This window comes from Camelus dromedarius, chromosome 3 (genome assembly GCF_036321535.1).
Source record: "Camelus dromedarius isolate mCamDro1 chromosome 3, mCamDro1.pat, whole genome shotgun sequence".
Lineage (NCBI taxonomy): Eukaryota > Metazoa > Chordata > Mammalia > Artiodactyla > Camelidae > Camelus > Camelus dromedarius.
This window is the reverse complement of record NC_087438.1, coordinates 44,597,946-44,625,864: the sequence shown is the minus strand read 5'-3', so window position 1 is coordinate 44,625,864 and position 27,919 is coordinate 44,597,946. Positions and strand designations below refer to the sequence as shown.

The window sequence follows — 27,919 nt, the reverse complement described above, 5'->3', positions numbered from 1 at the left end:
TAGACAGATTAAAATATGCCATTCCTGTATCCCCATTTTTGCATCTTGGGGTAATTATCACAGAAACAAAGTAAAATCACATTTAAAGAATTAAAATTCACAGAAGAAATAACCTCAAGGTTATCAGTAAATATTTTCCAAAGAGATCCTCAAACTGAGAAATAAAAATTTTTGGTTCTATTTATATTACTATATTATATATTACATTCAAAACATTTAAGATAAAAATCCTCAACTTTAAGTTTTAAAATTTAATTTAACCAGATCAGTATGAAACAAAAAATAAATGTCTAAAAACAATCATGAAAAGTATTAAAAGAAGTCCAGTGAGGGAGAACTTACCAGACATTACAACTCACTAGAAAGCCATTGAATTCAAAACAAAATGGTGATGGCACAGAAACAGACAGGGATCAGAACAGAGAGGCGAGAAATAGATACAGACGTATACGGCATCTTTATATTTGACAAGGGTAACATTTCAATCCCATGGGAAATAAAGTTTCTTGTAGTAACTAGGACTTAAGTAACTGGTTATCCATCTACAGTGATTTAAAAGAAAGAATCCAACTTTGTATCATCTATAATACTTAAAATGGGAGTAAGACTTTAATGTTTTTTTTAAATTCAGAAGAAAATTTACATGACCGTGGGACAGACAGTACCATCTAGCAAAACAGGTAACTCAGAAGCAATTAAAAAAAAAAAAAAAAGACAGACATACTTGATTAAATAATAAACAACAATTTCCTTGGTAAAAGATATCATACACAGAGACAAGAACTGTAAAGCTGTATTTGTACACATATAACAAAGGATTAACATTTCAAAAACACAACAAATAGCTCCCAGAAATTGTGAAAGAAAAAACACTACGAAGTAGAAAAAATGGGCAGTGGAAATGAATAGGAAATGAAGAAAAAAGAAATTCAAATGGACAATAAACATATGTAAATATATTCAACATCAGTGGCAGTGAAGAAAATGTAAATTAATGATCAGAGATAATAAGATTGGCAAGAATTAAAAGGAACAATGGTATCTAATGCTGGTGAGAATGTAGGAAGTGGGTACTCATGTGCAAACGTGATATACTCTTCCTTTGGGAAAAATAATGTATTAAAATCAAAAATACACATACCGTTTGACCAAGCAATTCCACTTCTGGGAATCTATCCTATAGGGAGAAAAAAAAGGACCAGTACGTAAGGACACAGGTACAAAGATTGCAGTATTGTTTGTTGTGGGGCAGAGGAGGAGCAGGGGATTGGAAGTAATGTGAATGTCCATTCATGGGGAAATGGTTAAATGAAATGTGGTCTATCTATAAAATAGAATATTAGGTATTATTAAAAAGAGTGGGGATAAATCTGTAGATACTGACTTAGAAGGTTGATAAAGTAAGCAAAGCAAATTCAAGAGCTATAATCCCATTATAACAACCACACCAAAACAATGAATGTGAATGCACTCATATGTACATGGAATAAGGAACAGAAGAACACAGACCAAACTGACAATGGCCACCTAGGGTTGTGAGTGGAAACAGAGGCTGGAAGGGATGGGGATAATTTACTTCTTTTTAGTGTATCTTTGTGCTATTTCACTAGTTACTATGAGCCTTATATTAATTTTAGAACTTTCACAAATATTCTTAAGGAAAAAACATTAGCTTTTATTAGTAGTAGAAAAGCAGTAGTACTTCTAGACATTCATCTTTAATAAAATAGTAGCAATTAAACAAATATTCCCTCCTCTGCTTACGCTAGTCACCAAAGAGTTTTTTTTGATTGCTTGCCCAATATCCATTCCACCTCTCTGCCATATGTGTATCAGCCATGTGGTTTGGGTGTGATTGACTCCACCCCATTCTCAGGGACTTCTGAATGGTCTATGCTAATTCTGTCCACCAAAAATGCAATTTGAAGCCACCTATACAATTTTAAATTTTCTAGTATTCACATTAAAAAAAATTAAAAGCAGGTGAAAGCAATTTTAATGACGTATTTATATTCTGACCCAATATATCCCAAAACACTGTCATTTCCCATGCAATTAATATATAAATTATTAATAGGTATTTCACATTTTTTCATATCTCAATTGGGACTAGCTACATTTTAAGAGCTCAGTAGCCACATGTGGCCAGTGGTTACCATACTGGACAGCACCAGTCTGAGCTAATGAGAGTAATGCTATAACTATTACCATATTCAACAGTGGACACAACACCTAAGAAGGCCCAATAGAAGAGAAACCCCGTAATGGTAGGATTATGATGAGAAGAACCAAGAAAAAAGTAACCATAACCACCCCCCCCAAAAAAAATAAAAACTGCTGGCAGCCAACTATGAGCTAGGAAGGGAGCCTGCACTGGGATGAAGGAAAAACTGGATTCTGGTGTCAACACTGAACCTCTGGATCACACCCTGCAAGAAGTCTGGCCTTCCTAGTTACATTAGCTGGTCAATTTCCTGTATTTTTTTCAGCCACTTTGAGTGAGGTTTCCTATTACTTGCAACGAAAAGTATCCCAACTGATAAACTCATCCATGGGCAATGCCATATCTAAACAAATACGTTCTTCTTAAGTGAATTAATTCAAATGTTCAACATTTCTTCCATTTATTTGTACTCAAAGTATGCTTTTGTTAAACTATGCTAATTTGGTAATACTTTTATGCATCTTCTGAAAGCATGCCCAGAGAAGATTTCCAAAGACTAATTCCTGATCATGCAGAGTCACTTTTCACAGTCATCACACAAAAGAGTATTTCTCTTCAAGACAATACAGACATGAGGCATCAGAGGAATCAATCAGCTCCACTCTCATTCCACCCTCTTTTCTGGTCCTCCCCTTCTAGACCAGTGTTCCCCACCTTTGGCACTGTTAACATATTGGGTAGGTAAGTCATCATTGGAGGTGTGCGTCTTCCTGTACACTGAAGGATGCTTAGCTGAATCTCTGGCCTCTCTTTACCCATGAGATGATAGATGAAACCCCACCCCTTCCAGTAATTGTAACAATCTAACATGTCTCCAGACACTGTCAAATGTCCCTTTAAGGGACAAAAATCACCTCTGGTTGAGGACCACGGTTCTAGACCAACTATCAGTTCTAATGTACAACTGACCTTTGTTTTCTGATGACACGACTCCTCTCTGTGTGTTCCCTGCATCCTAATCTTTGCAGGCCTTGTCTTCTCCTCCTCTAGACATGAATATGTGAACCTTATCTGGCCACGCTCTTCCTCCTACTCTTCCTGACTACACTGACCGGGAGCTCTCCACTGCTGTTCTTTCCAGAAGAAACGTAGCTAGTCCCCTCTGACTTCAGCTTGAAATCACTACCTGAGCTGCTCCCTGAATCACTCACCCAATCATTTCTCATGGGCTTCTCTGAGGGGTATTTGCTCGTTTTTGGTCACTCATTCCTCAATTTCGTTTGCCCCGGCTGGATCACCCATCTCCTCCATCAGTATACCATCCTAGTCTCTCCATACTGCATCAGCTCACAAGTTATTCTCCCTAATACATCCCTAAGACCAAAGTTTCATTATAGCCACTGGAAAATTCTTCATAGCTTCTCAAATTGATCTATAGGTACAATGCAATTTCGATTAAAAAATCTCCACAGGCCTCTTTGGGTAGAAATTGACAAACTGATTCCAAAATTAAAGAATGTAGACTAGTCAAAACAATTTTTTTTAAGAAAATGAAGTTGGAGGACCAACACTATCTGATAGCTAAACTTATCATAAAGCTACAATAATCAAATCAATGTGGTATTGACATAAAGACAGTCAAATAAGTCCATGAAACAGGAAGTCTGTAGATAGACATACATATATAGACAACCAATTTTCAACAAAACCATAAGGAAATTCAGGGAAGAAAGGACAATTGTTCAACAGATGGTGCTGGGTCAATTAGATACCTGTATGCAAGAACAAACTTTGACCCACACTTTACCCACAAACAAACCTAACTCAAATGGATGTAGAAGTGAAAATATAAAATATAAAATTATAAATCTTCTGGGAAAAACAGAACAAGAATGAAGAAAACCTCTGTGATCTGGAATTAGGCAAACCTGGCTTCACCAAAACCAGGACCACTTAAAGAACAAATTGATAATTCAGACTTCATCAAAATTAATAACTTCTGCTCTTTAAGAGATGCTGTAAAGAGACTGAAAACATAAGCCATGAGCTGGGAGAAAATTTACCAATCATGTGTAGCAGCTTTATTTATAATGGCCCAAAACTATAAGTGATCCAAATGCCCATCAACTAGTAGATGGATAAGCAAAGTATGGTATATTCATTCAATAGGATATTACTCAGAAACAAAAAGGAATGAACTCTTAACATAAACTACAACATAGATGAAGCTCAAAATAACTATGCTGAGTGAAAGAAACCAGACCAAAAAAAAAAGAAAAAAGTACGAACAGTACTTTAGAAAATGCAAACTAATCTTTAGGGATGGCAAGTATTTAAGTGCCTGATTAGGCATGTGGGGGTGGGAGGAGGAAGCAAGTACAAATCGGTAAGAGGGAACTTCTGGAGGGAACAGGTAATTCATTACCTTGATTGTGGTGGTGGCTTCACAGGTATATACATACGTCAATTTATGAAGTTGTGTGTTTTAAATTAAGTGCAGTTTATTGTGTGCCAATTACGCTTCAATCAAGCTTTTTTTTTTTTTTTTTTTTAATAAAGGGGAGAGGGAAGCACTGTTCACTGTTGGAGAAAACGTTAACCGCTAGACCATGCAGGGCTCCACTGTTCTTACAGCTGAAACTGGTTGATGCCAAATGGGATTTCATGAGAGAAGCTGCTTTGTTTTTGTTTAGTTTTGTTGTTTTAAATTCTGCTGTGGGTTAATACAACTAGAATTCCCAGTTCCTAGGTACTTAACAAAACACAGCCTGGGTGATGTTAAACAGTAGCTGAAAGGTGTGTGCTGGGTGGGAAGAGACTACACAGAGCCTCAAGAAGTACACATTTAAAGTATGTTTGCTTTAATTCTCCTTTTAAGTGTCTCCCAAGATAACTACCACTATCACCAACCCCTGCTGTGGTCTTAAGGATATGTCTGACCAACATCTTTCATTAAAAAAAAAAAAATTAGAATAGAGCTAAGCAGTCTGAATTCTCAAAGATAATAATTAAGTAATGTGCTTTTAAGCAGATGTTTCATGACAGTATTTTTCCCCATGATTCTATCAGAATCAAGTGCATTTACATACAAATTGGTAATACCTGAGAATCCCACCTAAAAAAGCCACCATTGTTCCCCTAAGACACAAAACCATGGACCGATCTATCAACTCCATTTCAGTTTATGATGTCAAGTGCATTTTAGAAATATACTCCACGGCTTCCAAAGGCTTCTTTAATCCATAAGGACTGGTTTTAGTGTTTAAACTGATTCACCCTAGACATGAAAAAACCTTCTGCTGCTTCTCCCAGGTAATTGATTCTTGATTTGTTGAGATACTAAACACTAGGCTTTATGCCCTGAAATACCAAACCCCCAGTGAACTCACTCATTGCCCCACACAGAGCAAATCCTATTTAGTGTTTCAGCAGAGAGGCCAAGGGAAGCTGAGAAAGCAGACTACTCCCCTGCTCTGCCCTGTTGCCAGCAGAGGGGGAAGGTCCCCTCTGTCCCTGCAGTAACCATCGTTTGTCCCACAATAGCTACATGAGGATGTCAGACGGTGCCCTCTGCAGTTTTTGAAAAATAAGAATACAAACTGTCGACTGAAATAAATGTGCAGCCTAAAAGTTAAGCGTTATGTTTTATTTGGCAGGAGGACTCAAGCCGGGATGACAGCCTCTCAGATGGCTCTGAGGGACTGCTCCGAAGAGGTAGGGGAGGAGCTAGGATATATAGGAGCTTTACAACAAAGCTGTAAACAAGTAGTTGGAACAATAAAAGATTGCTTGTTATCTAAAGAAAATCAGGCATCTCAAGTTAAAGAATTTAGTGCTTTTCTATGTATGGGAGGAAGCAAACATTTGGGCTCACTGAATTCATTCCTTTGACAAGCACCTAGCTATCTAGGGCCAGTATTCTGTCCTTTCTTATTCTGAGTCCGCTCAGAGTGCTCCATTGAGAGTGGCTGCAGAAGCTGGGCTGCAGGCCTGTCCTCACTGGGGGGTGGCGGCAGCCGCTGATGACTTGGTTTCAGCATTCTTTGTTTACTGATATGGTTGCAGTATTTTCACTCACACTGCAGTATTTTCGTTCACAGGTGCATGCTTGGCATGGGTGAGGTCCCAGGTTCAATCCCTGGTACCTCCATTAAATAAATAATCAAATAAATGAATCTAATTACCGCCCCCTCCACCCAAAAAAACTTTTTTCCTCTCATGGAGTTGTGTTTACGGGACTAACTGCATAGAATTTCCTCATGGCACTGGTCAAAAGCTACCTGAGGATGTGTGAGGTGAAGCAGAGCCAGAAGGCCATTGGGGAGGGGTACAGCTGCTGGCATGTTCCACAGGCACGTCATATGTTCCAATACAGAAGCAGGGCGAAGTCCTCCACCTCCTCCCAGGAGAGGGGCTTTATATAACAACATCTTAAAAGACAACGCATCTGCATTCAGATGAAAGAAACGACCACCAGAAGTCTCAGACAGTGAGGCTTCTATTGAAGAAAAGGAGAAGATAATCCTAAAATTCTTTTCCCCCAGCCGCATAGGTCTGCCTATTGGCAGCTGCAAAGAGTAAAAGAGCGAGGTGTCTAATTCTCAGGAGTCCAAATGGCAGAGGGAAAGGTCAATATCCTAAGGAGAAACACCAGGACACAAGCAAAATCTCCCAGGTTCCCCTCCACGTGCCCCTCAGAGGCCTGACTTACTACAGCATAAGGGGTCAGGGGAACAGGAGGGAATGCAGCCACCCTGCTCCCACGTCTCATCGGATAATGGTCACATTTGGGGCCTGCCAGCTACTACAGGGGGACTGTCACACCCCACCAGCGTAGGCATCACCCGTCTCATGACTAGTCTCAGTAAACTCAGTGTCCTGCTAGTGCTGCTAGGTAACTTAAGGCTTTCCCTTTGGTTGCCATGCTAAGTGTAAACTCTTAAGAAGCGTTTGAGGCCGTGCTTTCCAAATTGTTCAAAGAAACCATGACAAGCATGGTGAAGACAAGTGCACTCTGTCAAGTCTACTTTATGCGACCCTCACTGTGGAAGTCGAGGCCGAAATTCATGTCTTTATAGAACAAAACGCACCCACAGCTTTGCTGATTATCTCTTTCTAACTCAAGTATATCACCCTGAAGGAGGAAAGGTTGCTTTCCAGCCTCTGGTGGGTGGGAACTCTAAATTCTGGCCACAGTTCACTGTCAAGAAACAATCCTAGCACAAGTACATCTCAAATCCTCCGAGCTGTTAGCTCCTCACTTATCCGACAAAGATACTTAGAATTGGTTTCCTGTTAAGGCTTCTTCCAGCTCTCAAATCCTAAGATTACACTTTTCCATATGGACATCTGTGATACCCCAATACCTGCCTGACTCAACATGGTTTTGAGAAGTAGTCTGTATACCAGGCTGGGAAAGGTGGGCAGGTTTCAAGGGATGGATTATTCTGGAAGAGGGGCCACTGAGCACAAGGAGTTCCCTCATGGCTTGAAGCTACAGAGCCAGAACGTGTGTGGGGTCTATCTCCATCACACGCCTAGAAACGTGTCACCAGTGTTGACCGTGGAGGGACACAAGGCAAGATCGGCCCAGGAATGTGGGGTCAGCTGTCCCCTTTAACACCTCTCCGTTGACAGAAGGGTTGGTAAACAAAGCTGCCCCCAGAATACACTACTCAAAAATGATCTGGCTTTAATGGACCATCCTCAGCCTACTTGGCAGTCTTTTGCCTAACTCTATAGGACAAAAATAAGTGATGGCAGTAGGGGAAAGAGGGTTTAATTCCATTGTTATTATTATTTTTAACAAAACACTTACATAGAACTTACTGCATGCCAGGCACTGTTATAAACGTTTTACAAGTATTAACTCATTTTATCCTCAAAACACTCCAGGATAGAAGAGTACAGCCATTTTTACAGATGAGGAAACTTAAGATACACGGAGGCTAAGTAACCATCTGCGGGTCACACAGCTGGTTAAACGGCAGAGGTAGGATTGACCCCAGGCAGCATGGCTCTGAAACGCCTATTGAGCAACAGATTTGAGAAGGCGTCTTTGAATGAGAGAGCATAGGCACCCGCCTTGCTCCGTGGGCCACCTGAAAAACTCCCAATTCCTGTTTGACTCGCGTTTGCTAAAATGTCATTTAGTAAGCATGAAGCAGAGAACTTCCCCTCATGCTTTGGGTATCCAGACACTACCAGCACCTTGAATCTCTCCCAAGAACAGCAGTTCCCAGCTGGGGGTGGCATTTTAGATCCCCAGTGAGAAATGGGCTCCAAGTCCACAAGCCGCCAGCTTCCTCTGCCTCCCTCCCCAGCATGTGTACATGCAGATCCAGATTTGCACTCCCAAGTGTGTTTGGAAATGCACATGTATTTTAATGAACCTCCCTAAGTGACGGAACCTCCCTTGCCTGGGAGCAACACTAAGGTCTTCCTAGTAATTTTCAAAGGTGAGAAGATCAATCCTACATTGTTTCCATCCCCCAGGTCTCCTCCCTTACCCACTGCACAAGAGATGAATGCAGGTGGGATGAGGGATGCTGCGAATACATACCAAATACCAAACTGCTATTTGATGAATATATAAATGCAATTGACATTCTTTCACAGTCTGAAATCCTTTTTACTCTCAGGATATATTACTGCATTCTCTTTTTATATAAACATGCCACTTTAAATGCTAATTCAGATGCAACACTCAATTTTTTCTTCGTTTTGTTTCTGGCTTTCTAACGTTCAAAATGACACTGGACTTCCATTTGGCTTTGACAATAGATATTTTAAATTCTTGCTTCGATATTTGTGGGGCTTGGAGGGAAGGAAGTCCTAAGAAGAAAACTAAGTTTATGTTAAAATTTATCCAAATATGGTTTGTACTCCCATGTCCTTTATTTTGCCTAAATTAAGCCCTTTCCCTCTTTCAGAAAATGTTGTCCTCACTTTGCTGAAAATCTCATAAATCTAATTCAACTCAGTTGTAAAAACCAAGGTGATTCCCTCTTTTGCATTCTAGAAATAACCTCATTTTACTCAAACTACTTTTCTAAACAGCTTGTCAAGGCAGTATGTTTTGGCTGAAATACAACTGGCCTGAATATGTCTTCTCTTTAAAAAAAATACACAGACCGACATATGCCAATTACATCAACCCAAGCCTATCCAATTACACTGAAGGTCATTTCCTGTGTTGGCTCAAAATGAAGAATTTCAGCCTAAGAAATATCCTAATCCAGTGCACCCAGTCCAATTTATCTGCAGTGAGACAAACTCTTCCAAGTCGAGCAGGTCCAGCTCCACCCAGAAGTTTCCAGTAACCTTCAGAGTCCTCTGCCTCTGTAGTCCTACCCACTCTGACAACACTCTCTCCCTCTGCTGCTCACTCTCATCTTCCACCTCATACCTAAATACCCTTTCCTGCCCCTGCCCAAGAGAGACAAAATGAGAAAGACGTGAAGTCAGTTCATCACCCTCTTCATCCATTTGTTGATTTATACATGTGGCAAAATGGTCCTTGACAGAACTCCCGTATCTGGTAGTCTCGTCCCTCGCCAGTTCACCAGAAACATCCCATTAATGATTCATCTTCTGCTGTGCTAAGAGCAGTTCAGGGACACCTTGCCCAAAGGTACATGCATTTCAATAAAACACTGAAGAGAAAATACCTTTAAGAGCCAACTGAATAAATATCTAGGGCTGGGATGTTAAGTGTGTTTAGGATGCCTGTCTTCTTTGTGGATAAGGAGGTGGACCTCCCAGCAGATCTAAAACTGTTGCAAGCCGACAGAACCTTACCCTACTCATTCCGTGGCCAGCCTTACTAGACCCCAGCCATTTCAGAATAATAATGAAAGCAAAGGGGGAATGGAGAAGGGACAAAACTCTATGGAGAGAAATAGTACTGCTGCCTTGATCAAGAAATTAAAATAAGCAAGACAACTCCTAAATGGCTTTTAATCATTTCGATACTCCCAGCAATTCCTCAGCATGCACAAACATACTTCTCCAGGCCCTCTGTGCACAGGAGGAGCTGCTTTCTGCTTTGAGTTTCTGCTGCTGGATGTGTGTGGCCAAAAAACAAAGCCAAGAAACAGACCAAGTATCAGTCACTGTTTCTACTAAATAAAGTGATAACTGCAGATAATTCCGCAGATCCCAGCACTCCAGGGCTCCATGAAACAGTGCACTTGTGCTCAGGATTAAAGGATGTAGAAGAAAGGCTATTTTAAGTAGCAAGGATAATTTACTTGCTAAGAACAGATAATGCAGTTTCCTTCTCTGAGTGGGTGAGGGGGCAGACTGGAGGGGGATCTGAAAGATCATTAAAAACCAAGATTGAAGGAGGCCAGAGAGCTGGCCCCAGCCAATTTCCTGCTCCTCTCTCTAGGGAATTTTATGAAAAAAGAAGCCCCCTCTGTCCTGGAGAGCTGTTTACATGGGCAATTAACAAAACACGAAGGGGTCCTTTAAAATCAAAGAGTAGCTGCTAGGGACACTTAGGTTTTGCTCCGCACCATCCATTAGCTCACACTGTGGGCTTTTTACCCTTTTTCCACTTTCCCTGCCTGAAAACAAACACCTCCTAGAGAGCTCTACCCCTTCAAAGTGTCATTTTAGGACCTAGGTTTGTAAAGACAGTTAAAGGACCCACAACACTATTAGCTCTTTTATAAATATGGACAACTGCAGATTCGCTGTTTTTAGAAATCGTACAATATAAATGCCATCTTGTGTCTAGAGTTTACTTTTAGCTTTTGCTCAGAATTGTATTTTTTTTATCATTATACTTGTTGATGCATCCACCCTCGTCCATTCATCCTACCTGCTGCCCAGGAGTTCACTGGATGACTGTATCATGATGTATTCAATGGATGTACAGACTTTAAGAGGGAGCTGAGAGGAAGGGAGTAGAGAGTATGGCAACTTCAGTTCCAAAAGAAAGAGAAGGAAAGTGATAGAAGAATCTGGGATCGAGAACCTTGGCAAATGGCTACTCTTTGTAAGGAGAAGGAGAGAACTAGCTCACATCCGCCTACACAGAAAGCCGGAGTAGAGGTGGGCTCTGGGGCTCTGAAGTTGTAAAGAGCTAGAAAAGCCTCTGGAAAACTGATCTGGGGTCACCTGGTTATTTAGTAACATCTGGCTTGGAAAGCTGTTTCCTTGACCTCTCTTGTCTGCTGCCTTTGGTACCATTAAAAAAAAAAAGCCACAACCATGGTCTTCGCAACCTCTTAAACACATATGAAATGCAGACTTCAAGTTAGTCCTCAAAAAAAACAACAAACAAACAAAAAAATGACTGCCAATCACAAATTAGTGGGGATCTGAATTTTCTAGACAAAATACAGTATGCTTTTTTATCCCTTTCAGTTAATTAGTATTAAAAAGAAAAGCCTACTTTCTGTGTTCTTTTATTTGTGAAAGCTTTCACTGATATATATAGAGTATATGTTTTTATCATATGATTCTAGGCATAAAAATTATATGTAATCTTACTTAAAACAATAGTAATTTAAAAAAATCTGATAAATTCCTAAGTGTCTAAATGATGAAAATACATTTTAAAAATATTACCCAGCAAGACATTCAAATGACAAGTGGCAGATACAACAAATTCAGGTGTCTTCTTCCACGAGTACAGCTTTCCTGAAGGTACACCCCCTCCGACAATCGCTTTGCTGGGTAACCAGAGACAATGAATCAGAGACAACTGCATCACATTGTGCAGTTGCTCACTGTTGACATGGAAAGACAATGCAACAGAAGAACAGGATCAAATCCTCAATCTTTCTGAGAAAAGGTACTGAAAGACTTGAAAGCATTTACACAGTACATAAACTGAGCAAGTGTTAACAGGTTTAATGATCAGGTACCATTATGCCGGCTAGCACCAATCCACAAGAAAAACACATGGGAGCCTTTCTTCATTAGATCTGTATTAAAATCACTCGAGCACTTATTTTATAAGTAGTTTCTTTTTCTCAAAGTCATAAAAGAATCTGCACGAGGAGAGTAATGACCGGCATTCTTTGCGATGGTCACTGAAAACGCAGAGTGGCATTATGTCTCAGACATCTACGTCATTAATTAATTCTTTTGGGAATACTGGTATGCAATAGAAAATTCAACACAGCATGTTTATTTCCTGCTTGCTTTACTTGGAAGTATTATTTTTTTCCAAAATTCACTTTAAAAAAGTAGATTTATGATGACATATATACGATGCTTTATACCCATCATCTGATTGATAGGTCCATTGATTTTTATTAGGAGGGGATTTTAATTGGCTTAAATGTAATTCTGTTCTCTTACTAAGTATTCAAAGCATGGACTCCCAACAAACTGTTGCCAACATCCTTTTTTTCCATTAAAAATTCCATGTTCTCAAGTAGAGAAATGTAAATACTTTCGTTACCATATATTCCCCCATTGACTCATGGCTATCAGCTAACATGAACAGAATCGAGACTTATCCAAGTGCAAAAGGAGATACGGCCCTTCAATAGATATGAGGAATCAATTTTGCTAATTAATATTACCATAATAATTTATAGAAAACATACTAACTCAAACAGAAAAAAAAAAAAAAAAGAACCATCTACTATAAAGGCTAAATGCAAGATCTGACTGAAGTTTTAAAATTTTAAAATAAAGTTTGGAAGACAAACCTAGGATGATTTTTAAACCAAACTATGAGGGAAAAGAGATTTTTGTCTATAAAGGAATTTCATGCATCCTGGCATTTCTGCTTTTCTTTTTTCTTATTTCTCATCATGATGGGAAATATTCAAAAAGTCTGAACTTTTCCAAGTCTAGGCAAAAGAGTCCTAATCATAATGCAGAAGAATGGAAGTTTTTGATTCTAAAGGCATTTCCTATGGCAAACTATTAGCCCATTAACCTCTAGTGCACAGAGATGTAAGCCGGAAGCTAGTGAAAATTTACTTAGGCTCATTCTCCAAGAACAATGACCCCGTGTCCCCCTGGCAACTAAAAAAGTAAAGACTAGAATGGATAGTAATGAAATGTTCATGGTTGATGAAGTTTTGGTTCCTAGATGCAAAGGATGAAATTTTCCAAAATTTTGTCAACAGAATGAATTCTTTCAACAATCACCATATATGTTTCTAATCTCCCAAGTTGAAATTTGCATGAATTTATCTTAAATACTGTACTTATTTTTTAAAAGGACATTGCCCTAGCCACTAAATTCTTCAGTATAAATCAGATACCAAATCCAAATGTTTCTGGACCAGCCCTTACAAAGTATTAGTTGGTAACAAATCTATCCTAAATTTAGTAGAATATTAAAAGCAATTAATTTCATTCTGCATCTTGTTAATGGGAAAATACTATGATTTATGCAAATAAATTACCTTTAAAAATAAAAGGCTGAAACACTACAAAGAAATCAGGTCAATGTTCACAAATTTGCTATTTTAACATGAATGTTACATGTTATCAGTTCAGTAAGGGCTAGATCTAACAGAATCTTTAGCTAATGCAGTCCTCATCAATTCAAATGCAAATGTATATATCATCTACTCTGAATAAAATTCATAATATAAAACATCAATCACAGGTTTCCATACCATGTAGATAAGCACTAATTCTTTATGCAGACCAATTTAAACTATCTGCAGACCACATAATGGTTTTGCTTGATTGCATAATAGAATTTTCAAGTTTAAATTAAGGTTCTCCCAGGAATAAATATGTATTTTGGCTTACAATGCCCATGAGGAACAAACCCTGGAAACTTTCTTCGAGCTATCTTTAAGTCATTAATATTTGACATTTACAAATAAATGCAGAGCTTTTTGTTTTCTTAGTTCAGCTGATTATCATTAATCTTCTGATGGCCACTGAAAATCTAACACATCAGAGAATAATCACATTACCAACTGTATCCCAAAATACAAATAAATCAATAAGGAAACTAAATTAGGCTACTTACAAACTTCCTCTTCTGGGAAGACTCAGCTCCTTCTGCAAAAGGAAGAAAGAAAACATATATGTGAGATGCTACATTAACCTTAGACCACTAGGACACCGAGTGGCTAAGATAAAACGTTATTCTTCTCCTTATGCTTGATTTGGCATTTTCTATAACTGAAAAGATTTCAATGTAATAATTTTATGCTGGATCCCTTCTTACACTGTACTCTTTAGACACTGTGTTTAAGGTACAAACACGGTCTACCTAAATTCCAGAGCAAAAAAGACATCAATCCTCCCAAAGCAATGATAGATAGAGACTGAGTTGAACTACATGACCCCTATAATTGAGGGTAAGGAAAACCTGAGGAAGCAAAGAACTTATCCAAAGAGGAAAAGGACACAAGGAGGAGGAGAAATTTCGCAGGATTATAATTAAGTGAGAGGTGAAATGAAAAGGGTAGTTAAATCAGACTATTTGCCCCCAACAGAAGTAAACTCATTCAAAACACTGTGTCTACTGAAGATTATAATTTATAAAAGAAACACAGCAAAAAGTTTCCTTCTGGTATTATTTCCTAAAACAAATGTGATTTATGATTTATGCTATTTTGAAGTAGGTTAATGAACCTCTCAAAAGGTAACCAGAGAGCAACAATTAACAGAGCGCTTTATAGTTTCAAAGGGTGCTCTCACACTCAGTTCAAATTAAGATCATTATCTATCTTTCTATGGAGAGTCTATGGAAAAACAAAAAACAAAAACAACCAAGCAAACAAGCCAAACAAACAAAAAAGGCTAACAGAAATACCTCCACCCACTAGTGGAGTTTTCAGAAGCTCAGGGAACTCAAGGATTACTTGATGACAATAATTAAAGAACAGGAAGCAATGATTCATCTGGCTATTTTAACTCAAAATTCGAAAAGGCTGACTCAATTTGGGTTTTCATTCCCATAATTACCATTTCATTTTTTGTCTTCCAGGAGCTCCAGCATCATTTTTTGAAAGGTACTTCCCCTTCAGCTTCAAACTCACCTTTCCTGTTCCCTATTTTTATTGGATTCTTAAACGTTTGTCATGGCCTGTGGCCTCCTATCTTCTAAACCGTGCAATTTACTCCAGCCCAGCTCCCAGAAAATGGACCTGAGAGCAGTGAGGCAGGAGAATAATCCTGCTTTAAATAGAACTTATTTAAAGCTATTACTTAACTTAGCTATTAAGCGGAAAACATACTTTGATACAGAGTTATAATAATCACATCACTGTTTAATTCCAAGAAGAAACAACAATTTTAGGGACAGAGTATTTTCTTCCTTCTCTCAAGAGCTAACATTTTCTTTCCAAGGGTTGCAAGGTTCAGTGGTGAAAGGCTTTATTTTTTTTGTTTTGTTTTGTTTCGAGTTTTTCTTTAATCCTTCATTAGCCCCAAGAAATTACAGCGTTTGCTGAACTTGGCTCCCTGATGCTGAAACATAAATATACCTTCATTGACTAAATCTTCTAATGATAAAAGTCTTTGATCAAGACAGTTTTCCTTGGGTACTCAAATGTAAATAGATAAACCAGTGAGTAATTTTTTTATATGTGTGTCCTGGGATATGACAAGCACTGAGAAATTTGTTTTGTATTCAGGTTAAAAAAAAAGAAAAAAAAAAAAACACAACCAAAAAACCTCTCCCTAGAAGTGATCATTCACCAGAGGGTTTCTTTTAGAAAGAAATTACTGAGACCCACTACATAGCAAAAGGCTAGAGTTCAGTCAAGTAAGTAAATACTGCTATCCAGTAAGTTGATCTCACAGCAGCATCAAAAGAAAAGGAGGGGTACCTGAAGTGTTATCATTAATAATAGGAAAAATATTAAGTCAGGTGTTATTTCAACTGTGTATGCAAACAGATCACTCAGAAGACATAGAGGGGGAGGGCCAGATAAATGATCCTCAAACAGTTCAGTCAATCATATTCCACCAAATACCCTGACCATAAGCTGGCTGCTTTGCTCTGAGAAAAAAACTGCTGAAACAGCAAGATGAGGGATAAAAATCAAGTCTGTTGTTAATCAGAAGTCTTTCCAACAGGTCTAGAATGATGAGTCCTAAACAAGAAGAAAGGTTACAGTGGGTAACCCCGCCCTGCTGCTCCCTGGGGCTGGCAGCTGAGGTTCCAAGATGAGGAGCCGGGGACATTTAAGAGGTCACTGTCAACTGACCTGCGGGGTCAGCGCTAACCAGGCTGAGGAGCTAATCCACCTGACGGCTTGAATGTCAGGCTCGGAACTGGAAACTCAATTTGGTAGCAAATTGGAATCAGATGCGATGGTAATAAAGTGAGAGAAATGAATGTGCTGTGGCCAAGACCTTGTGAACAGTGGCTGCAAAAGCCTGCAAGTATCAGGAGGGCTAAGTGATCGCAGACAGAGCCAGGAGGGGCTGCTGCCCAGACGCATGGGGACCATGCACTGACCGACCGGCACCGGATGGACGGACCTGCGCAGCAATCAAGGCACTGACTGCCCCAGTGCTGGTGGTACTGTGTGTGTGTCCTCATCTTATTCTCTTAATGCCAGGATAAAGTCACTAACAGATAAACACACTTAGATCATTAGATAAAACATGTGGTATTGGTCCAGGTCATAAACCAAAGCTTGTGCTTAGCGTATTTGGAACATGTCTAAAAGATCAGCATCAGGTAATAAAAGAGAAAGGAAGGGAGGGGGAGAAAAGAAAGGGCACGAAGCATCAATCTGAACTAAACAACATGTAATTATTAATTATCACAGGGCAAAGAAATTCTTAAGAGTGTATTTAAGAATATTAAAAATTTTAAATTACTTTTATTGATATTGATTTCTCAGTGACTTCTAATATTTTTTAGAATTGCTGTGTATTATTACTTGCTTGAGATCATGAGCTCCTTGGCCCCCCTTTCTAAAACTGCTAACTAGCAAATGTGTACATTGAAAATAAATGTGAAGGAAAGTTATCTGTCTGAGAACTCTGTTTGTCTTCTTGCAATTCCTTGATAAGACTGTGGACACTTAAATCTAGAAGGAGCATTTCTGTGGGTTTGGGAAGAAAAGAGCCTAACAAATGATACTGTCCCTTTTCTGGCCAAACTGGGCCTCAAAAGGAGAAAATAACATTGTTTCATTCATAAAGGCAATTGAGAAATAGCCGTAATGTTTAATATGTACAAGCCAATTTCCATAACGATAATTTTTAAAATATATACTATTTAGTAGGTATTTAATAGCTATACAAACACAAATAAAATGACATGGCTACACATGCCACATGTGTTTAGGAAATCTTTGAACTATTCTCTTAAACTGATGGACCAGTTTATGATTTAAAAGAGAAAGGAGATTCACATGAATTATATTACAAGCAGGATATGTAGATATCCCCTCCTTCAAGAGGTGGGGCTTAATTCTCTCCCCCTGGAGAGTGGGCTGAACTTAGAGACTCCCTTCCAGGGAGCAGGGAAAGGGAAGAGCAGCAACTTGTCAGTGGAGAAACCTGACAGACACCGTCTTAACCAACCACGCGATCAAGGTTGGCCATGTGCTGACACCTCATACCCTTGCTATGATACATTGAGAAGAGACTTCACCTCTGGGGCATTCTCCCTAAAAACCTTAACTCCAGCCTCATCATGAAAAAAAAAATCAGGAAAATACAAATTGAGTCATTCTACATAACATCTTTAAAACTGGGTTGTGAAAAACAAGGAACAATGGAGAAACTGTCACAGATCAGAGAAGACTAAGGAGAAAAGATGACCAAATGCTTTCCTAGTACAGGACTGTAGACTGGACTCTGGACCATAGAAAGGACTGTAGTGGAAAACCTGGTGAATCTCTGTATAAAGGGTGTAGTTCAGCTAATAGTGACATATCAGTGTCAATTTCATGATTTTGACAAGTATATTAAGGTTATATAAGATGTTAACACTAGGCAACAATGGTGGAAGGATATGTGGAAATTCTCTCAACTATCTTGCAACTTGTCTATAAATCTAAGATGATTAAAAAAATTAAATTCTCTCAAAAGAGAAGAGAGGTAGGGAGAAAGACGTGTGTGGGGGGGCAGTGTAGGCTACAGCATTAAAAGCATGAACTAATAAATTTCTAAATATTCTAAGCTTATTTTAAGGCAATATTTTCATCCCAATATTTTAGAAAGTTATAGGGATAGTCCAAATGAGAGAAGACTGTGGGTAGGACCATCACGGAAGATGGTGAAAAGCACTCAGATCTGAGAGAGATTTTTTACAGAACTTACAAAAGAACTGGATGTGGAAGACAGAAGAGAAAACAAGAAAGAGTCAAAGCTTTTGGCCTGAGCAAATGGAGGTTGAGGGAAGAGGAGTTCTGTCTGGATATGTTACATCAAGCAAGTCTATAAAGATTCCAAAGAAAAAATTCTAAGCAGGTGGTTGGACAAATGAACCTGGGTTCAGGATAGAGGTCAGGGCTGGAGACATCATCACGTAGGAGGCTAGAAGAGATACGAGAAGAGAGATCAGACAGAAAAAGGAGAGGCACAGGTACATACGGCGCTGCCGGAAATCTACAAGTGGGGAGAGTTGTGCTACATGGTGTTAAATGATGTGCTGAACTACGCAGCCCCTGGGGCTCTTCAAACAACAGAAACTGAACAAGGCTAGCGAGTGAAAAAAACTATTGGGTAAACACCAGCTCTCACACAGGTGACAGGATGGTTGCACAGATAAGGATAGAAAGTGACCAGGAACCAGGAAATTCTACCCCAGAGAACATGACCACACCTGGGAACAGCCCAGCTAGGACACAAGTGGAGCTCAGCCTCCAGGAAAGATCTCTCAGCCATCCCTGCACCTTCCCCTGAGCACTCGGGCAGGGTCCCTGTGAGTGTCCCAGGACCGTGGGTGGCAGCATGATCCCAAGGGAGCAGGAACAAGAAACACTGGCTCCCTTCACAAACATATTGGGAGGTGGGGCCAGGTCTACCCAGATTCATACTCTGGGATGTCCTCCAAAAAAAGAGGAAGAGGATTTGCAAGCTGGCAACCTGCCATCCCTCCAAAAACAAGACAAAAACAAAATAAAAACAATACCCTGCAAACATTTAGAACGGCAATGTCTATCATCCACCATTTCCCCACTGTTTTCCAGAAACCATTCAATTTAAAGTTCATGTATTTCCCTATTACCATCATTCCTTAGTCATTGGTGGCATCACCCTGTCATCAAGAGTGACTACAACTACTCTGCACTGACAAACCATTAATTAAGGAAGAGAGTTCAGAGACCCGAGAGGTATGAGGCAGTATATCAGGCACTGTTAGAGACACAGCAAAAAACAAAACAAAACATTGAAAAGCCCCATTGAGGAAACACACATACACACATACACAACAAGAGAGGTATCACCAGGTTCAAGTATATTACGTAGCATAATTTGAATAAGTAAATGCTAGCAGGGGAGAGAAAATAAAAGGGGATGAGATAATTCAGTGGTTCTGAACGCAGCCTGGCTACACATCAGTCACCCAGGGAGCTCTGACAAGTACCAGCGTCTGAACACCACCCTGGAGATGGGGAGAGAGTGGTTTGCAGGCTGTTTGGTGGAGGTTGGTAATGTTAAGTATCCTTAAGGACTATTAGTTTCCATAAATTGTTTCCCTTTGGATTTTTTTTTCCTTTTTGGAATACTACCTTTCTAGCTGTCACTACGGCAGGGAAGTTAGGTTTCTGGTTATTTCCTACGCGAGTGGGCAGTATCGTAGGGCAAGCAGTGTACTCCAAACGGAACTCTCCCTATATGACAGAGCGTGGCATTAGCTAAGGGATTAGGCTCAGTCAGGGACTGCCCTGTGTCACGTAATGCTTTTGGCCCCATTTCTGAAAGTCACTTGTGAAGGCAGAAGCACAGGACAGAGAAGTCCACGCCACAGAACCAGATCTGCCATGAAGACCTGGTTCTGAAGCAGAGCAGCAGGCAAAAGGGGCTTATGTTCAAACCACCTTGAAAAATCCAGTGAGCTGCCCATGCGGTACATGACTTTCTGCACAAACACCTAGAGAGGAAAGCTGGAAAGGCAGAAGGTAGACCTCTACAGATGTGCTTGGACATCCAAACCATTCGACCAGCCAAACACCACTGAAATCCTGCCTTGAGGCCGGGAGATGGGTGGAGGATCCTAAAGGACTTCCCCTTTCTTGTAGGTTTTATTTCATTCTATTTTTGTATATATAACCATACTGTACTTTAATACGTTTATTTGTGGTAGTGAAGTTCAACAAAATAATCCATAAAAGGTACACACAAAAATGCCTGCTGGGTTTTCATATAAGTTTCACCTGATTGCAACCACATACTCACTTCCTCTGAAAAACAGGAGAAAGTAGTTAATGCCTTCCTTTCTTTCTGGGGTTGGCTTTTTCTGTCGTGAACCCAAATCAACAGCCATCATCCTCAAGGCTTGGCATTCGCCTCGCAGGCTTTTTCCATACATAAAGCTTCCGAGTCACACTATGGGAGTCTGTCTCTGAGTTTCATAAGATCCTATCAAAACAGAGTCTAAATGACAAGATCCTACTGTATAGCCAGGGAACTACATTCAATAACTTGTAATAACCTATAACGAAAGGGAATATGTATATATGTATAACTGAATTACTATGCTGTACGCCAGAAACTAACACAACATTGTAAATTGACTACAGTTCAATTAAAAAAGAGAGAGAGTTTATGGATCTCCTAACAAATTCACCTGGCTGTCTCGCAGGACCCTTTGTAGTTCTCTGAGATGATCAATTACCCAGGATCACAAAGCCAGGAGATGGTGGAAGTAAAATCTGAAACCTATGTCATCCTGCCCCAATTTTCCCTGCGCTCCAACTCTGGCACTCTGAAAGGGCCAGGGAGCAGGACACAGTGCTGTGTGAGAGACAAAGAGGGGGTCTGAGTACACAAGCAGAGGGGGTTGGCCTTAATTTCAAAAGAGGACAATTTTTCCTCTAAAGAGGAAGAAAAGTGCAGGTATCAACAAATACCTTTTAAAGAGGAGCAAAGGAAAACTGAAGCAATTTATTTGGATTTCTGTAATTTCAGAAACACAGAAGGCAAAATCCTCTGCCCATGGTGAGGATGAGGGGCACACGCGGTGATTAAAGCCAGCGAAATCGGATTCCTTAATTCAATTGTATACTTTTTAGTAAAGGCTGATGTAGCAAGTGCTGTGCCAGGCACTTGGGATAAAGGACTCTACTTGCTGTAAAATCCAGTGTGGCAGGGCCTGGAATAGAGGTTTCTTCATAGCATGCAGGAGCCCTGAGGGTGAGAGTGATTAGTTTTCTTTAAAGAGAGTCAGAATTTTTTCCTGCCCAGTGATGCTCCCCATTATTCACGGTAATAAAATCTGGTGGAAGTGACACCATTCTCAACCTCAAGACTTAGTTCAAGTTAAGCTAATGACAAAGTTCATTGTCTGGGCCAAAGTAATCCATTCAAAAGAGGGCATCTGATTCAATCCAGGAAAGCAAGATGCAAAACAATGTTAGCTCCAGGTTCCTGGGAAAGTGTTCCTTCCCTTTTCCGAAAAAGCTAGCAGGAAAGGAGAATTACCTCAATAAGCTAATGACAGCTGCAGGGTAGAAGGTGACAGAGAAGAAAGACAGCTACAAACTGGGTCTTGGGTGATATCTCTGAAACAGTGGATCTGGTCTTGCCTGTACCTGGATTTCTCAGTCACATGAGCCAATCGATCTCCTTTACTGTTTAAACCAGTTTAACCTGTGTTTTCTGTTCCTTGCAATTCAGATATTCCCTAGCGAGCTAATACTCAAGCCTGGCCTTTCTTCAGTAGCATTTGGGAGCTGGCTAGGCAGCCTGAGGAGGAGGCAAGGAGAGGGGCATTCCAGGAGAGGGAATGGATGTAGCAAAGCAGGGTGGAGTGAAATAGGACACAGCTCTTAGTAAACCTGGAGTGGCCAGAACAGAGGCGAGAAAGGAAAAACCAACAGGACATGAGTATGGAGGCAGGGACAGGGAGAATCATGGAAGGTTTTTGGAAGAGTCTGTCTTCATCCTATAGGTGATGGGGAACTCACAGAACATTTTACATAGGAGAATAAGATGATCAAATCTACATGTTAAAAAAGGATCACTCTGGTATCAGGATGTCATACAGCTTATGGAGGACAAATGGGCAAAGAATTCAGAGGCTTATTCAATTGTCTTGGAAGCATAGCCCAGCATCAGAACCAAGGAAGAGGCAGTAGGCAAAGAAAGGAGGGGCAGATTCAAGAGATAAATATATGTATAGGATCAACAATTAAGAAGAAATGCCTAAATTCTGGGAAAGTTTAGAACCGTAGGAGCTAAGGGTGGGCGCCATCCAGCGGTCAGGAATGAGGGCCATCCAAAAGCACAGAGGGCCTTTCAGAAGGTAAATAATGGAAATCTGAACGTGAGTAAGGGGTGGAAAAACCCTGTGGTCTCTAATGGGCAGGATTGTGAGATAGATTTGCAAAATAAGGTAAGAGCCAAGGCGGGTGTCCCAAGTCTTTCCTGCATGAAAGTTAAATAACATTCATTACAAATGCATTTTCCACTTTAAAATTTTCACACAGTTGATGAGAGTTGTTTTTCCTTACTAAGCCCATCAGCCTTCATCCATCTAGGAACAGTCCCTAACATGTACTGCGTGGTGACGTTCATTGTCTCATTTCATCTTCACTGTTATTACCATTTTACAGAACTGAGGCACAGACCAGTTAAGGAGCTACATAAGGTCACAGAGCAGGTAAATGGTTTAGCTTGTCTTTGAATCCACATCAGTCTAAATCCAAAGCAGTTTAATTATTTTTCATCACCAAGTAAGATGTGGTGTGTTTGTCCTACGGACCCACCTTGAGTAGGCTATCAAATTGCATTCATAGTTGGTAACACACTGGCAATAACTCTCAGAAAAGAGTATTACAACACAGCTTTGCAGCTCTTTCTAAGCAAATTTCACACTTAAATTATTTTTATAGACTCTGATTTTATTTGAAGCAAAGCCTTGTGAACACGTTACTTTTAACCCAGACCTTTTAAAGCAGAGAAAGCATAACAAGTCAAATCACCGGGGCACCCCAAGTAAATGAGCAAATGAAACAAGCTTCCTTTCCAGCCAATTACTATGGGTTTTGATGCTTCCTAACATGTTACACCTTTGACATCAAAAAATCGAGTCTGGGAACCTCATATTTATATACATGTTGCCTTCCAATTCAGTACTATGTGAGGGAAATCTGCCTCCTAACTCAACGTCTCCACGCTTCCGTGCAGGGTACGCTGAGTCATAACTAGTATTTATATTAATAACACCTCTACTTTATTGAGAGCTTACTATACACTAAGTGAAGTGCATTTATTTCCTCAAAATTAGCAGCTTTCAGCCCACAGTCATACTGTATTTTATGGGCTCATTTTGTTCTTAGAGAACAAAAGGCTTCGTCAAGTAAAAGTGTGGCATTTTTGAAATTAAGGAAACTCATTTTGATCAAATTAGTTCTCAACAGAGGAAACAAGAAAACATGTATTAGATCAAGCAATCTTTATGTTAAAAAAAAAAATCCTTATTTCAGCCAATTGTGTACTTTACAGTGCTTAAATGAACAAGACCTAGATTCAGAAATACCTACATTCTAACATAAGTCAGAGCTGGAAAATATCCTTGGAAAATATCCTTGAAAAATCCTTCACTACTGTGAGACTCCGTTTTCTAAACTAAAAGATGAGGACACTACAATCTGTCATAAGGTGTTGAGAAGACTCGTGGGAACACGTGCCCTGCACGCAGCACAGCTCCTGAACTCGAGAGCACCCTAGACAGTCAATCCGGACTATTTAAGTGTGACACTCACATCAGATGCAGCACCTGGGGCACAAGGGAAGAGCTCTGATCCTGATCGAGAGAGAAATGGGTAAAATCAAAGAGCAAGGGCAGAGGACGCCTACCTGCTCCTCCTCTCTGAATGGAGAACCTGGGCAGAGTTCCCTGAAACAACTGGAAGACTTCAAGCAAATCAGGCTTCAGTGAAATCACATACCCTGTTACTGATCAGTAGAAAAATTCCTTTAGCGGAAGGAGATCAAACACAAATGCTGGATATTTAAAATTTTAATTGACAGTGTACTTTTAGAGGTCCTTCAGGACTATAAAATTAAGGTCACCATAGACAAGTTTCGAGATTCTCTCTTTTCCCTTGGAAGAGACTCATGAAGGCTCCTGATAAATACGTGCAGCAGCCCTGCCACTTAACTCCGTTTCTTATTACTTGGGAAAGCTTGTGACCTACAGTGAGCTCAAATAAAAGGCAACACCACACAGCTGTGCCCTGCAAGGCTCCGCAATTTTTTTCAGGTCTTCCATCCATTACCAGCAAATTACAGTAAATTCAAAATATTGATCTGCACACCCCTATATGGGAAGAAAGTTACCATTGACTTTTATTGCTTATTGTTGGGTACAATTCCCAAGAATCAATAAAAGCTACAATGTTCATAAGCTTCTAAAAAGCTAGTTAATATAGTGGATATGAGACACCTCTTAGGATCACTATCAATCTATAAGATTCTTCAACAGAGCAGTGGCAAACATCTTCACTGTTCAAAAGCCTTATTTGATTTTAGAATCTTCACATTACCCAAGGAAACGCCCTGAGAAAGAAATAAGTATCAATGACTGGCAATAAAAATTAAGCAACTAGGAAGAACCCAGCTTAATAGATTTCCACTTTTACCTTTTGGTTCCCTTGTGCTTCCACACCGACATTGCTGTCCAACCCAGAGTCAGTCATTAAGAGTCGTGATTTTTTTTCTTAAGTGTATCCTAACACAGATTTAAGATGAATTTTTCTTGACTAAGGTTTCCAGGTTCTATCAAAGGAGACCAGTTTGCCCATCAACAACATTTCAACCACTCCTAATTTAAAGAATCAATATCTTTTTATGAACCAATTTTTAAAAATCAGACAATAATTCAAAGATTCCATTAAAATTACAGACAACCTTAATAAAAAAAGAAAAAGGCTTTTCATAGAACCAGGAAACAGAATTGGATGAGACTGGTTGACAGTGAATTTATCCAGCTGAGATTAATCACTTTTATTTACTAAGGACACTTTGTCGTTTATCTGGCAGTAACTATTCTAAAAGTCCATTTTAGTGTAGAAATTGACAGGCAAATCAGCTCAAGGGAGCCCCCGAAGTGCTATATGAAGCTAATACCCACAAGTCTGCTTTCTTCTGAAACCACTCTTCTCCATCTAAATGCAAAAGACAACACTTAAAATGTACATATAAAATGTATGGGGGCGATGGAAGATTAATGACATACATATTCAAATAATCAATAATGTGTCTTAAGCCTTTAATGGTACTGAAATTTATTGTAAAGAGGTCACAGAATAAAATAAACAATTGCCTTGTAAAGGATATATTTTACTTAGTAAATGATGGGTTCTATTTGTTAAAGGGTACAGAATCAGACTTTTTTAAAGTTATTTTTTCCAATGTGTGATTTCAAATTCCATCAGCTGAAAGTGTGCTGGAACTGGGAACCCCAACACTGAAGAACAGAGCTTAAAGTAGGATCCCCTGTTTCCTACTTCACACCTTCCCCTCCATCACCACTATGAAAACTGGCGCTGCTGGGCTCCCGCTGTGATGCAAGATACCTAGTGAGTGTCAGGCTCTGTGCGGTACACTTTCTCCTACAGGATTTCATTTAAGCCTTACCCCTACCCTGCAATTACAGGAAGGGTGGCCACCATTTTTTTTCTGATGGAGAAACTGAACCTTGGAGAAGGTACGTTGTAATTTGCCCAAAGTCAGAGGTCTCACGTTAAGGAGAGCAGAGCAAAAGCAAAGTAGCCTTGATGACCCTGTTCCCATACGGCACTAGACCTCAACACTCGACCAACAAACATTTTTATGAAAGGAACCCTAAATCCTTATTTAAGCTGCTATCAGTTGCCTTTTTGGTTATTTGCAAGGTAAATACGTTCCTGATAGTCTCCAAAAAGAGTACTGAAGTTCGCAAGTTGGCTTCCAAACACTGATCCAAAGGCACACCAAGCATTAAGACAACCTTGACACCATCAACTCTGAGCATTAGGAGGGCTGGTGCTGGTTACCCAGAGAGAAGTGACCAAATGTTCCTTAAATGAGGATTAGGTTCTATGATGAACACAATCCTTGGAAACACTGATTACAGACCTGTCAAATGCAGTTCTTTCTCCAAAATAGATTTGGGAGGGCTGCACAGTGTGTGTGAATGACTTTGAAGTTAACCAAAGAGACTCCAAACTTAATGGTATCACATTTGTGACAGTTAATTAGCAGAAAATATTACAGTGCAGTGGAGTTTTGCCTTTTTTTAAGCATCAAAAGCAATAAAAGGCTTTCGGGTTTTAACTGCTTCTTCCCAAAGACTAAACTCTATTCTCATTGCAAAGACAGAACCCTTTCTCTCAAAGTCAAAATGATCCCTTGTGTGATTGTGATATTTTTGGATCACTCCAACAGGGGTGGACATTTAAATTGGAGACCTAAGAAAGTTCTCATAAGGTGGCCTCTTATTTTTGTTAACTGAAAAAATTAATTCCCGAGCAGAAAGGTTTCCCCCGTATCGTATGGGAATGCTGCCATTTGTAATTCAAGGGTGACCTTAGGTGGTTTCCACTTTGGTTTCTGTTATACTAATTAGGTCCTTCCTTTTAAAAATCAAAAGCATACTAGACCTTGCTGTACTGACACGATTCCTGTATTACACAGAAGCTCTGAGTTCTCATACTGGATTATCCTGTATCACCTTGGAAAGTGGAAATTGATAATTAAGTCAGGAATCACTGTCTATAGAATAAGTTTAAAAAAAAAAAACAGTAAAAACTGATGATACTATAACACAGTATGAACAAAGGGAAGAGATCAACTTTAGAACACGGAAGAACCCAAAATTATAGGCAGCCTAAACTATCTTTCAAAGCCACACTATTTAGACAAACTAATGAATTTGCACTAACACTTTTAAATGGTTCTGTCACTTCAGATGCTAGTAAAAAAAAAAGAGAGGAAGTAACCTGAATTACACTGAATAGAATTACACATCAAGAAAAAAAAGTAGTGAAGTGAAACAGACAGTTAAAGAAGTACATGTCTCTTTTCTTACTGAGACATAGTCGACATATAGCACTGCACGTTTAAGGTGTGCAACATTGATTTAATACACTGCTATTGCAATATGCTTGCCAATGCAGTGTCAAACACCTCTATCACATCATAAAATTATCATTTTTTTCTAGTCATGGGAAAAATTAAGATCTAGTCTCTTAGCTAGCTTAATGTTTATAACAGAGTTTTGGATCTTACCATCACTGTACTGCATGTTAGGTCTGCAGGACTTACTTATGTACTAGTTCCAAGTACGTCCCCTTATAAAACATCTTTCCTGTTGTTCCACCCTCGGCTCCAGGTAACCATCATTCTTCTTTTTTCTGCTTCAGTTTTTCTTTTTCTTCTTCTTCTTTTTTAGATTCCACATGTAAGAGATTATATGTCTCTCTTAAAGATGGAATCTAAATACAAAAATCCTAAAGGCTAAAAGATATATGCTAACTGAATTAAGCTGCTAACCCAAATGTCCTTCAGCCCTTGAGGATGAAGGTGTTACGGTGGCAGAGCCTCAGGGAGGCAGCCAGGCAGGGTGGCTCAGGAGACTGGCTCAGGAGGATGGCCTTGTACAAACTACTTACCCTCTCTGTGGCTTTCTTCCCTCAC

General features: G+C 39.6%; 1 protein-coding gene across 8 annotated transcripts in view; it reads right to left on the bottom strand.

Annotated features, from left to right (window-relative positions):
- The window catches only part of MAST4 (microtubule associated serine/threonine kinase family member 4), a 514,314-nt gene that overhangs the window by 230,156 nt on the left and 256,239 nt on the right, over positions 1 to 27,919 (bottom strand). For 4 of the 8 annotated variants that reach the window (XM_064481100.1, XM_064481104.1, XM_064481107.1 and 1 more), the window contains 2 exons: positions 14,127 to 14,158; positions 1,142 to 1,177 (listed from right to left, as the gene is read on the bottom strand). In XM_064481100.1, the coding sequence (XP_064337170.1) occupies positions 1,142 to 1,177; positions 14,127 to 14,158 (68 nt within the window). The remainder of the gene's footprint in view (positions 1 to 1,141; positions 1,178 to 14,126; positions 14,159 to 27,919) is intronic. The other 4 variants (XM_064481102.1, XM_064481128.1, XM_064481110.1 and 1 more) reach the window with 1 other exon arrangement.